General features: G+C 44.7%; 1 protein-coding gene across 1 annotated transcript; it reads right to left on the reverse strand.

The window, feature by feature from the left end:
- Positions 1–11,474: 11,474 nt before the first annotated feature.
- On the reverse strand, positions 11,475–12,710 carry lrrc10b (leucine rich repeat containing 10B; the record flags this gene model as incomplete). Its single annotated transcript, XM_083654776.1, has 1 exon — positions 11,475–12,710. The coding sequence occupies one exon, from the start codon at positions 12,708–12,710 to the stop codon at positions 11,475–11,477; it is 1,236 nt and encodes a 411-aa protein (XP_083510902.1).
- Between the last annotated feature and the right edge of the window lie 1,396 nt (positions 12,711–14,106).

Below are 14,106 nucleotides of genomic sequence, written 5' to 3' on the forward strand. Positions count from 1 at the left end.
CTCTCCCCCCCCCCCCCTCTCTCTCTCCCTCAGTCTCTCCTCTCTCTTCCTCGCTTCTCTCCCTCTCCCTCAGTCTTTCTCCCCCTCCTCTCTCTCCCTCTCCTCTCTCCCTCTTCCTCAGTCTCTCGTGTGTGTGTGTGTGTCACTGATGACATCATCAGTGATGTCACAAAGATGTCACAATGCCTATGTATGACATCACTGATGACTTCATCACCGTGTGTGTGTGTGTGTGTGTGTGTGTGTGTGTGTGTGTGTGTGTGTGTGAGAGAGAGAGAGTGAATTTATGACGTCACTGATGATGTCATCAGTGGGACAGACAGACAAAGAAACAGACAAACAGACAGAGCCCTAGCCCTTTTATAAATAAGATAGATAGATAGATAGATAGATAGATAGATAGATAGATAGATAGATAGATAGATAGATAGATAGATAGAAGGTCATTTCTGTGTGGCAGAAGGCGTTAGTCAGCATGTATGTACAGTAGGTAAATTAATTACATTGTAACGTGATCCTTCATTTATTTCCAGGAATGGTGACAGATTTTCTTATGTAGCTCAATTATCTCCTGCACTGTCACTACAGTTTGGTTTGTGTTTGACATGTTACAATTGTCAGCATTTGTCAGTTCAATCCATCATATAATTGCATATACAGGATATTCAAAGTCACGTCTTCGAACATTGACACATTTGATGATCTTGGGTGTTCTCCTGTAAAGTCATCTGTTTAAGTCACAGAATAGCCTTGTCTTATACACATGACAGGAAACGTACTTGATTTGACTTTAAATGTCTTGGGTTTTATATCTGAATCCCAATTTCCCGGTCACACACTGCCTCCTTTAGTATTACACGCACACTGGTCGCCTGGATGACAACGCAATTTTCTCCTGCCTGTGCCAGCTTTGCCTATTATTAAGTACAGAAGTCAAAAAGGAAGCGCGAATGAGATAAGTCATAGGAACCCTGCGGGCGATGAAGCGGAGAGAGAGCACCTCCCGAGACCTGCCGCACAAAGACGACCCTTTGAGCCGCAGCGGTCTCTTTATATCCCTCTAAATATTACTTCAGTGGCATTCTATGGCGGACATAGAAGCAGGTTATTGAACTGACAGAGAAACCATTGTGTGACCCTCTCCGGGGAGCAGGGGGAGAATCGAGAAAGCAGACGGGCACACAGACGGACACCGAGCCAGCCAAGCTCCTGCAGACAGGGGCCGAGGGTGTCGTCCTTCCCTGAACTACAACAGACGGCTGCGGGCGAGCCAAGCGCATCACTCGACGGGAGACCCTCGCTTGCATCACCCTGGTCTATATTTAGAGCCACCGCACCCACCTCTTTGCTTCTCCCTCTCGCTATTCTAGCTGTTGTCATGAGTGCAACCTGTTGCATAAGGCGAAGAAATTGGTTGTTTTCAGTGTGGTTGTCAATTGTCTACCCCCTTTTAAAATAATAACCTGACAAGATTTTGGCATGTTTTTGTATCACCTTAACATTTGTATTTATATCTGTGCCTTGCATGGTGCCTGGCCACAGCAGTCATATTATTATTATGTGAATTATGCAGATGTAGACATAAAAATAGTTCACACAGTATGCTGTATGGCAGGAAGGGGCAACCATGTGCAGTGGAGGGTGAGTCTGCAGTACACTACACCAGCTGAATTCAATGATGAGCACAACTTCAACCAGAGAGGAGGAACTAATCAGCTTGTGTATACGTGAGTGGTTGGAATGAAGACTCTGGGCCCTCCATGGCACATGTTTGCCTCTTCCTGCCATATGGATTCCTGTGAATCTATAATTAGGAATGCCAATAATCTGCACATTGGGTTTAAGACAGCAGAAGCAGGAAGTGGGACTGTCAGTTTCAATGATCCAGACGTTTCCCTGTAGTTATTTCTTGCAGAAGATAATGAACAGTTGCAGGCTTGGCACGACAGCATGTCAAGCAAGAGACTGTGTGGCTTTGCAACACAAGCAGCAGCTTGGTAAAGACAGGCACCATCGGCTTCCAACGCGGGACAGATGGAGAGAAGAAAGGGTGCCACAAAGTGGTGTGACAGAGGTGGAGACTCAGTGCGAATCCAAGGGAATGAGATGAGAGGCGAAGGAATTGGACGTGAGAATTAAAGGAAAAGTGTGGACATGATGTGAATATACATGGCCGGAACTGGTAATAATAAACTGATCCGGTGGGTGAGCAGGCTGTCATGGAAAAAACCCACTTACATTTGCTGATAGGAATATCCAATATTAATTCTGGATTTCTGCTGTTGGTGGTTATAGCCAGCAAAAATGTCTGGGTCTAGACAGAGAAGCCTACTGCAGCCAGACAATGATGCTCTTAATGAGAACATTCTGTCCACCTTACATATATTTCCTGCTGCCTGAATACAGTTGGTGATTATTCTGTGGATTAAAAAATGATGTGGTGCAGATGCATACACAGTGTACGGACATTCAGACTCTATCAGACGATGTTGGATGGATGGTGACTCACTATGTCAAATGGGCATTTTTGCCAAGTTATGATGCCATTTTCAAGTCATCCATCATCTTTACATAATCTTACATCTATTCTGGGGTAGCAGTCTGAAAATATTCAGTGCAAGTGTGGCATCACACTGCCATCCAGTGGCCATGTGTGAGAGCCGGTGTGGTTATTTGGTATGACAACTGTGCACTGACCACTGATGTCTGCTGCACCCTAAAGACACAACGAGTATTGATGTTACAAGCAGCGGTACAAAGTGTGCAGAGGACAGCTGACTAAGGAACAGTTTGCAGACAACAAATCATGAATCCTACGATAGACCTTGCAGCAACATTAGGTAAAATAGAGAATGTCATCTTATTTAGACCCAATCAAATAGCTCATATAGAAAAAGTCTTTAAGAAACAAAGCATAGGCCTAATAGGAGCAGTAGATGGTGTTTATTGCAAGCAGGCAAACTGTGAAATTGTGAAGTCATTCTTCAGCTGAAATGTCCTGCCCTTGTGCAGAATCTCCTAGCAACAGAGACTTGTTGTCCTATAAAAGCAGCCCAGCGAGACACAAAGGTGAGCAGACAACCGGGACTTTCAGGTACGCCTGGGGAGTCACAGAAAGTTTTACTCTCCTGTTGGAATCGATGCAGTAAAGATATGTTACACTGTTACACTGTTACACTGCAAAGCAGCAGAGTAATGTTACCGTTACTTGGAGCTTTTCTCCTCATTCCTTGTCCATTTGCTGTGGAAACAGTATTTGAGAAAATCTTGCATTATTCTCTATAGATTGCATATCACTTTTTAAGAGAGCTTTGAAGTTGTACTTGTGTATAGTGTCAAACAAAGCATTTACACCTTGTTTGCTGTTCTTGGATTTTCATTTGTGGTTACAGCACAGCCCACATGCCCTAAGGACTGGCCATCCATCACTGTGCTGTCAGTGAAGGTTTCCATTACAGCAGTCGCAGATGGCCGAGCAGGGGAAGATAGTCACGTCGACTGCTGGAGCAACAACAGGCAACAGGGGCCGACTGACCAGTGACACACTCAACCACTACAACACTTCTTATGAGGCTTCTTATGGTGAGATTAGACCATGAGGTGGAATGCATATTTAGCATTCATATTTTGCATGAAAGAATATTAGAGTTGCCGCAAAAACAGGCAAAGCTTCGATCACACTGGGTGTCTCATTTTAAGGATTAGGATTCAAATTGCACTGGTGCATTACTCTCCATCGGTCGCCCTTATTGTTTTACACAGGCAGGGAGAACTTGACTCCTCGCCTGGGTCCTCATCAGTATTTGTCCCTTATTGTTTTACACAGGCAGAGAGAACTTCACTCCTCGCCCGGGTCCTCATCAGTATGGGACAGGCTACTCCACAAACCTCAGACCAGCTATATATTACAGACCCAGTCTAGACCACATTGACAACCCTCGGCTTGGGTAAGTTGTAAGGAAGGGGAGTTATGATGCGCCGTAGGCTTTGGTTCTGAAAATGAAAGTTAGGTTTGTGGTCAATTCAAGGAACCTATGATAACCTAAAACATTATGTGATGTTGACTGATGCCCTGTTTGGTCATGTATCATGATGTAGTTATATTAGCTCTATCTTGGACCAAACAACGGCTTGAGTTGAGCTATATGCAGGTGCTGGACCGAGCCATGATCTGTTTAGAGACCAGTAATAAGAAAAACTAACATTTGGATTAAAAAAAACATCAGTCATCATCACATAATGTTTTCTTTAATCTGGTGGAAGCATTTTTCAAGGTGAAATGACACAGATATGATGTTTATAGTGGGACTTTCCATGCCGGCCAAATTCACTTCAATAGAACTGGCCCCAATGCAAAATTTGAACGCTGTGATGTGAGTGATGTTTCTTCCTTCTTTATAGGTTCCTTGAGTTAGTTCACTCAAATCAAAATAGTTGAATAATGATGAGAGGGTGTTTGCCTCAATAATCAAAGACACTTCAGCAGGGTGGATGCTTGCTCACATGGGGTTTAATTAAACCTGCGTCCGTTTGGCTGTCCTTTGGCCGCCCTACTGCCCAATGGACTTGTAGGCCATCCATCACTTGGTCACAACAACTCAGAGGACATGTTCCTCTGGAGTGCAGTGTCAAATCAGAGGACATGTTTCTCTGGAGTGCAGTGTCAAATCAGAGGACATGTTTCTCTGGAGTGCAGTGTCAACTCAAACATTGGTGCTGTTGTTGTTCTTGTTGTCTACAGGATTATGTTATTAGACAGTTTCATGTCCCAAACCAAACAGCATTACCGGCCCTACATCGGGTCTGATGGTTCAGAAAACTTCCCAAATCTCAGTGACAAGCCCAGAGAGAGTGGCTTCCTTCAGATGAGGTCTCTCCCTAAAACAGTGAGTTTGAGAGGCAAAGTAGGATTTAATGATATACAAAGACAATGAATCATATTAAGGATCGATGGAAGATGCTCAAAAGTGCCAAAGATTACATACATCCTAAATAGTCATTTTATTATTCTTTCTCTGCAAGAATATGTCTCTTCAGACAGAATATCAGGGAGTCTTCATGCCTCGTCACCTCACACGACCAGGTAAGCTCAAGTACCTAACAAGTTTCAAGATTTCAAGATTCAAGTGAACGGAATTTAAACTAGACAACACAAACAAACAGTAGGAGGGAGAGAGACTGAATAGTTTGAACCGGGCCCAGGTGCACCCAATCAGCCTAACGACCCCCAGCACCAGGTTCCTCCTGCAAGACAGGGCCAGGAGAGTGGGAGGGTCATCACAAATGCTAAATCTTATCAGATGGGGGTCAGTGGTCTAATTTGTGTCTGTTTTTTGGGGGTCCTTGATGTGAAAAAGTTTGAGAACCACTAACAAGAAAAAAGAAAATAAACGATAATACAGGAAAGACAGAAGACATGACATGAGATGCAAGAGCACCATTTTGTAAAAATGTTTGTTCTTGTTGTACGAATGACAAATTTGCACTGTTTTAATTCCTTTAGTTCCCCAGACCCATCTGATTGTGGGTCGAAAGGGAGAAAGTGGTTTCACTGAAGGAACAGACCTTCAGCTGAACACATTCATACCTAAAAACAGCTGCATGGTTGGTATCATCATCATCCTATTATAAAATTCCAAATTGTGAGATCTGTGATGATTTTGGTCAGTAATGATGTCACAATGCCTATGACATCATCAGTGATGTCACTCGAGCCAATTGTGATGTCATCATGTCTACGACATCATCGGTGATTTCACTCGAGCACTCGATGATGTCATCAGTGATGGTCAAATAAACTGAAAGTGAAGTCTATTATGCAATCTGCAGACTTTTCTCTCACACTCACTGACGTCACTCAAGCACTCCATGATGTGATCAGTGATGGTCACATGAGAAATTGTGATGTCATCAGTGATGCAAAGTTGAGCAATTGTGCGCTGCGCATGCCAATAGAGCAGGTGAGGCGACACAACAGCCGAGGCCAAGCTGTGCCTAGGTTTCGATTTCTAGTTGTTTAATAATTCCCATTCTTATGAATGAATCAGATACTGATTCATATCACACAGTACAGCAGTAACAGCTTATGTATATTCTATGTATATTAGCTTTGTTTTATTTGTTAAATGTCTTTGTTGTTTCATTGTTTTGTCAATATCGGTTCACTTTCAGGTTGAACCTCGCCGGATACTGAACTCAGTAATGAGAAGCGACTTCTTGCCACTATCATTTCCTCAGGTTGACCGACACTACAGTTTCTCTGATTCATGTTGAAAAAATTATACTGTACTAGAGTCATTTTATTTTGCATGAAGTGTGAAGTTTGACTGTCTTTCTGTGCTGTGTGTCAGGGCACTGAGGCGTTACCCAGCCTGGTCAGCCATATTTCTCGAGAAACAGGATTCACCCGAGATACCATAGCTCCCTTGGCCTGTCCAGTGAGTAGCCTTGTCTTAGCCTGTCCAGTGAGTAGCCTTGTCTTGACCTGTCCAGTGAATAGCCTGGTCTTACCCTGTCCAGTGAGTAGTCTGGTCTTAGCCTGTCCAGTGAGTAGTCTGGTCTTAGCCTGTCCAGTGCGTAGCCTTGTCTTAGCCTGTCCAGTGAGTAGCCTTGTCTTGACCTGTCCAGTGAGTAGCCTTGTCTTGACCTGTCCAGTGAGTAGCCTTGTCTTGGCCTGTCCAGTGAGTAGCCTTGTATTAGCCTGTCCAGTGAGTAGCCTTGTCTTAGCCTGTCCAGTGAGTAGCCTTGTCTTGGCCTGTCCAGTGAGTAGCCTTGTCTTAGCCTGTCCAGTGAGTAGCCTTGTCTTAGCCTGTCCAGTGAGTAGCCTTGTATTAGCCTGTCCAGTGAGTAGCCTTGTCTTAGCCTGTCCAGTGAGTAGCCTTGTCTTGGCCTGTCCAGTGAGTAGCCTTGTCTTAGCCTGTCCAGTGAGTAGCCTTGTCTTAGCCTGTCCAGTGAGTAGCCTTGTCTTAGCCTGTCCAGTGAGTAGCCTTGTCTTAGCCTGTCCAGTGATTAGCCTTGTCTTAGCCTGTCCAGTGAGTAGCCTTGTCTTAGCCTGTCCAGTGAGTAGCCTGGTCTTGGCCCGTCCTGCCTCCTAGCCATCTATAGACTGAAAAATGTAATGATGTCACAACCTCAGCATCCCTTCCTCTGCTATCATGTCAGGCCTCCCTCCTGCCGGTATCCCACATTAAGAGTATTGCACCAACTGAGAGGTTCATTGGAAAAAAGGTTAGCATTGATTATCCACAATATGTTGGTGTGTGTGTGTGTGTGTGTGTGTGTGTGTGTGTGTGTGTGTGTGTGTGTGTGTGTGTGTGTGTGTGTGCGTGCGTGCGTGCGTGCGTGCGTGTGTGCGCGTGCCCCCCTTCCAGAAGAAATATGAACTCCATGGTTGTGGCTATTATCTGGTTTGTTGGATATTGTTTTTAGTCTGGTCTTGTCTTTCCAGGAGCGCTCTGGGTCTCTTCTCAATGCACCGAGTGACCAAACTTTCCCTGATGCACCTTTTGATTGTTCACACTTTCTTACCCATTATCAGAACAAGTAAGTGTGTTTGGTGTTATTATTATTATAATAATATATATATTATAAATATAATTATTGTTAACACAGTGACTGACTAACCAAGGTGAATCACTATAATAAACAAAGAGAGAAAAAAGGCGCTTCAGCTAATAATGCCAAACCGGTGCCTCTCAGACAAGGGGTTAAACTAGTGAAACAAAAGGATCTGGAGCACACGGTCAAAGGTGTCTTCTTCAGAGTCAAAGAGTCTTTTTGACTCTGAAGAAGACACCTGTGTGTGTCGAAACGTTAGTCTTTGTTTGCACCTATTAAATTGCCTAATTTTGACCGTGTGCTCCAGATCCTTTTGTTACACTATAATAAACCTTTACCCAATTCAAAAACAATTGACAAATAGTCTTGTTATTGTCCAGGTTTTGTGATCAGGCTGCAGTTGGAAAGTTCAGCTCTAGCTGGACCAGGGGAGGCATCACCACTAAAAGGGGCAATAGCTGGACGAGACACGGACAGGTATTAAACACATAACGCACACATGACCTTATCATGCAGACATTTCCTCTCATGCACATTCACGTCTTTTCACAGGTTCCACTTGAGGGGTTAGTTAGACCGTCACACCTGCGATGTGAGCCAAATACCAAAACCAATATATTGGGAAGACCTGCATGGCTATTGAACACATATTCAAAATAATCCGAAAAATAAGATCTTGTGTTTACTGTCATTGATGCAATAGTGTGTGATCTGCTGTGATCTCTTAATCCTTCATGATGGTGTTTACTTGCTTATAGAGGAGCCAGCAGTTTGTATAGGAATGTTAATTAGGAAAATGTGATTGTGTGAGTAAGAACAGACAGTATTACACACTCTCATAATCAAATCTTGAAAACCTTAATTAAACCCATCAGTGTTTCATAATAGCCCTGCCAATAAAACAAGTCGTTTTCTGCTCTGTGTGACGTCCTTTTTGTTTGCGTTGAAAAGCTGCCAGTAAGCTTGCCTGTTGTGTGAAGTGAGTAATGCAAGAGCCAAAAGAGGAAGTGAGGTAGCAACAAAGCAGATGATGCATTGTCGTTGCTGCAGAGCTGCGCTCCACTGTCACTGACCTACAGAGAATGAAAGGAGTGTAAACTAATGAGCAAAATTATTATACTCCGACTGGGGACGGCACTGATCCCCATGCGAGTCTGCTATGTCTCAAAGTGTTTAGCCACCCATAGCTGTGGAAGAGACTGACCCCAAGGATCATATTCCAACAGCGTCACTCACATCGTGTGTCATGTAGGCTACTTACAACACACACCTACCTACTGCCTCAAAGATGCCAGTGCTTTTACTATGGCTGTCTTTGACTCAGAATTCTGTGAGTAGAATTCGGTTCAATACGGATATTCGACTATTCTTTTTTTCTCCCTTCTTTAATGAGACTATCTGGCAATCAGAAAATACATTGGCTTGTTTGATTTCTTTCATTGGGACTTGGTTTTATGGTATTAATAGGCTGATACTTATACCAAAATAGGCTATATCACGATCTATTGCGAGAAACCCAGCAATTCTATGTAAAAGCAGACATTCAGCACCCCCATATATGGCCAGAAAGGAATGATCCTTGTTTCATAACCACATTTTGCAACTATTCGACTCTGACATTGGCAGTCGAATCAGGCTCCTTCCAACGAATCGTCGACTATTTTGGGTCACCCCTATAGGTTTTACATTATCAACAGAAGTCAAATAAATATAAGATTGTTATGCCAAAACTCAAGCTGCATAAAACCAAACTATGTGCCTGCACACCAGGATAGAAGATAATTTGTTCAATTAGTTCTTCAAGCATCTTCCTGAGGTGAAGAGTGAGATAAAGTACTGTATGGGAATTTAATGAAGCAAAAGTCCAAGGTCTTTGAAAAGCCTTTCAGGGAGCTTCAAACAATTCATCTTCAAAATCATTTTGAGCGTGAATTGATTAAGTCCAATGCTGAAATGTGTGATGTATGCATGTTTAAATGTGCCTAGATGAGCCCACACAGTAAAGGCCTTTTCAAGAGTGCCTTTGGACTTTTTTTCATTCAGTTACATACTGTACTCCAAACCAAAGAGCACCTTCTTTTGAAGTCTTTTCTGACACTTTGTACCATTTCTGGAGCATTGTCTTCACGCCGCGGGAATTATTTTCATTATGATCACTTGAAAAGGGGAATGTATTGTTTAGGATGCAACGTGTAATGTGAATACACAGACAAATATAGCTACATAGATGTATGGTTTTTATCGGAAAAAAGGGCTCTTTACATGTAAAACGTCAAAATGTAAGACAAATAAATAATCATCATTGTCACAGGAGGCCCTGGTGAGAAAAGGGTTTGTGTCTGGCTGTTCTGCAGCTGTTTCCACAAGCGACAGAATTTAGATACGCCACCACATCAGTATACGCATAAATATTTTAACGCCGGGATAAATATTTCACTCTTTAAATGAGACGTGAGAACGAGACGTACGTGGGATGGGGATTGAATTACGTGCAAAGCCCTACATGAATAATGGGTGCAGAGATGAGAAGGGAAGGAGGCCCCCGGCCTTGGTGGAGTTGCAGACGGAGGCAGGAGGAGGTACTACAGTATAGTCGCTGACAAAAGGGGAATATATACTGAGGCCGTCATGGATCTGACACATCCTGAGCTCGACGAGGTGACCTCTGACCTCGGGCTCTGCCATTTCATTTCAGTGAAAATCTCCTCCTTGATTTTTCTGACAGTCCATCTTGATGTTCAGAGCCTCCCTATGGACTTGCCTTTTATGGTGAGGTACCCCAGCTATTCACCCCTGTAATAATCCTCCTCGCCTCCCTCTACTTTCTTGGCACTGGCACTCACAAGACTGCTTACACAACACTGACAAGGGTTCGGGGGCTGTGTTTAGTGTGTAATAAATATTTTGTAAGGCTAAGCTCCGATACACACATTTACGCGTACACACGGTGTGTAAAGATAGCAATAGGCCTAGCCGAGGTCTTCAGCCAGTAAATTGTGTTGTTTTAACGGAGGTGGGTGGTTTGGAGTGGTTTCCACTTGAAGAAATATCTTGACATAAATGACTGACACCAACTTGATCAACAAAATAAATATTTAATGAGGGAAGAGTAGGTCTCCTGTGCACACTCAGGACAGACAGAATTGTAAAAGGTGCAGCCCTTGCAGCAGTTAATGCATATAATGTATAGCCCATAGTAAAACACCCGTACATACTGCACAATGTCAGTCTCTCTCTCTCTCTCTCTCTCTCTCTCTCACACACACACACACACACACACACACACACACACACACACACACACACACACACACACACACACACACACACACACACACACACACACACCTCCTGAGTCCTGCTCTGATTTGTCAATTTGCAACTGATTGAGATGTCACAGGTGCCGCCAGTCCATCACTTCATAATGTCCAGTTCAGTCACTTTCACAGTTAAAGATCAATCACTTTAGCCATTTTCAACCAGCTTTGTATCATTACAATGTCGGTATGCAAATTATATTGCAGAAGGTCGCTTGCAGAATCTCCTCTAGATGTCGTAAAACGCGCTACGCTTTACGTCATTTGGATGTCATTTGGATGAGATTCGGTCGGCAAGCGAACGAGGGAGCTCCCACTACAGGCAACATGGAGCCACTACAGGCAACATGGAGCCACTACAGGCAACATGGAGGGAAGCTAAACCTTGTTTGCTACCGACATTGTAATGACACAAAGTTGGTTGAAAATCGACAAAGTGACCCTTTAACAGATTATACCATAGATTAGCAGCATATTCTTGTCACAAACATGAAGAAAGTCAGTTATCTCCACATTATCCTTCTCTGAACCCCCAGCATTATCGTCATCCACTTCGACTTGCCCAGTCAAACCAGCTGTATCTGGGGCTATGATTGGGTCTTACTCACGCCTCCTTCTGTCCTCCAGCTCCGCCCCTTCCTCATATTCATAGTCCATCTGCGCCCTGTCATACTCCAGCTCGTCTCCTTCATACTCGAACCCCTCTCCCTCATATATCAGTTCCTCCCTCTCATACTCAACCCCTTCCTCGTTGTATTCCAGTTCGGCACCGTCGTACTCCGTGACGGGCCTCTCCGGATCCTCCTCCTCCTCCTGTGCTGCCGGGGGTCCATCCTCCCCCTCCACGGCCTCCCCCTGTACAGTTATCACGGCCTCGTTTGCCCCTCGGCCCGGGTTCTTTAGGATGCCTGGAATGGCTTTTTCTGCGATTGCCTTCTCTTCGGCCTCAGCCTTCTCTTCTGCCTCTCTCGCTCTCTGTTCTCGCCTCTCCTTCCTTTCGTCCCGCTCCTGCATGTATTCTGCGGCCCCTTCCCCAACCACGATCACCTCCGCGGTCACCTTGGGGGGGGCCTTGACGGGGTTGTGGTCATAGGAGAACAGGTGCAGGTTGGGGAGGCGCTTCAGGCTAGGGAACTCGGTTATCTTGTTCTTGTCTATGTCTAATATCTCCAAGCCCTCCATTTGCAGCAGTATTCTGGGGAAGACCTCGAAGCGGTTCGCGTAGAGCCATAATCCCCTCAAAGCCTCCATGCGCGTCAGATCGGCGGGGAGCGTTCTCAGCCGGTTGTCCCCTATCTGAAGGAAGCGGAGGCGGGGCAGGTCGTACAGCAGGCGCGGGAAGTGCTGGAAGTAGTTGCTCTCCACCCACAGGCAGCGCAGGTTCCGCAGGTTCACAAGCTCATCCGGGAGACTCATGAGCCGGTTACTGCCCAGATAGAGGCAGGTCAGGCTGGTGAGCTGGCAGACGGCCAGAGGAACATCGTCTATCTTGTTGAAGTCCAGGGCCAGAGTCCGCAGACTTTGCAGCTGGGTGAAGCTGTTCGGCACAGTGCGCAGGCGGTTGGCGCACATGTACAGCTTCTCCAGGTGCAATAGTGCGCAGACGCGCCGGGGGATTTTGCGGAATTTCCGGTAGCTCAGGTCCAACACGGGATCCCCACTCGCCAGCAAGTCATCCACCCCAATGGGAAGCTCGTCCTCCTTTTCCTCCTCCTCTACGTTTTTCTCTTCCTCTTCCTCTTCCTCCTCCTCCTCCACCTCCTTCTCCTTTTCCTTCTCTGCCTTCTCTCCCTTATTTCCCTCTTCTTCCTCCGCCTTTGCAGAAGAGTTGCCCATGCTGCGGCCCGCTGCCCCTGACACCTGTCCTGTGTGAGTCAGGACGGAGTCATTCGATGAGGCAGCGTCTGTGACAGGTTAAGCCTCAGCCCGGCCCCTCTGCACTGTCATGGTAGGACCAACTCACGGCACCAGCTAGACGGAAAGTCATGGTCCTGGCCTTCAGTAGCACTCCTGCACAGCCATGCTGCAGCAGTTACTGTCAGGTGTCTCTGCCTCCCTTCATCGAGTTAACAGTGTTCAGGAGACAGCAAGCTCCAGGGGAAATTATCTATCACAATGTTGAGTAATAGTAATGATAGTAGTAGTAGTAGTAGTAGTAGTAATAGTAATAGTAGTAGTAGTAGTAGTAATAATAGTAATTGTAAGAGTACTGTTGGCAATTGAACTTAACACAGGACAGCCGAATTTTGAGCTGAAATAAAAGTCTTGCTTTTCTTACCCTGTGCAATTTTTCACAGCCAATTTCTTCACTTCCCTCTTTGAATTCTCTTCAGGTTTTATGAGAAGGTTGAGACACAGTTTTGCGTCACCTGGTCCTGATCCCTTGATTTGGGCACTCTGTCCTGGACGATCAGGATAGAAAAGAGAAAAAAGTGCCAGTTTAGGAGACTCAGCTCGCTGCCTTGCTGCTGCTCTCTGCCGGTGGATGAAGCGGAGTGTCTGTCTGCGCAGCTCAGTGACCTGGCCGAGGGCAAAGGAAAACACTTAGGCTACTGGAAGTCTGCCAACTAGTTAATGCAACTGCTCCTCATTAGACCAAACATCCCCAAGTTATAATCCGTCCTTGCTAAATTGCACATTTTCAGAACTGCAACGCTGACTGTCTCCACTCAGCTGTTGTTGCTACTTCTCTCCATCAGTGTGAGGTTTTACATTCTCCCTCCCTCCCCCTGCTGTAACCGGAACAGGGGGCCATTCAGATACGTCACATGGTCGTGTGTGTGTGTGTGTGTGTGTGTGTGTGTGTGTGTAGGTGTGTAGGTGTGTGTGTGTGTGTGTGTGTGTGTGTGTGTGTGTGTGTGTGTGTGTGTGTGTGTGTGTGTGTGTGTGTGTGTGTGTCAGTCTTGGTAACTCATTACAAAAGTAACATATTACATGTAATATATTACTTTTAGCAGTAACTCAGTAATATAACTCATTACAATATGATTTCAGTAATATTATACCAGTTACTCTGTCAAGTAACACAAGTTACAAATTGAGTTACTTTTCTTTCAATCAAAGCACATATTTAAATAAAGTACTCTTAAATAGATAGATAAAAAAATCTATCTATCTATCTATCTATCTATCTATCTATCTATCTATCTATCTATCTATCTATCAATCAATAAAAATTACACAACTTTATGCAATTTGACATAATATTCAAAGATCTTGGGGGTAAATCAGT

Source organism: Poromitra crassiceps, assembly GCF_964638095.1.
Source record: "Poromitra crassiceps genome assembly, chromosome: 18".
Lineage (NCBI taxonomy): Eukaryota > Metazoa > Chordata > Actinopteri > Beryciformes > Melamphaidae > Poromitra > Poromitra crassiceps.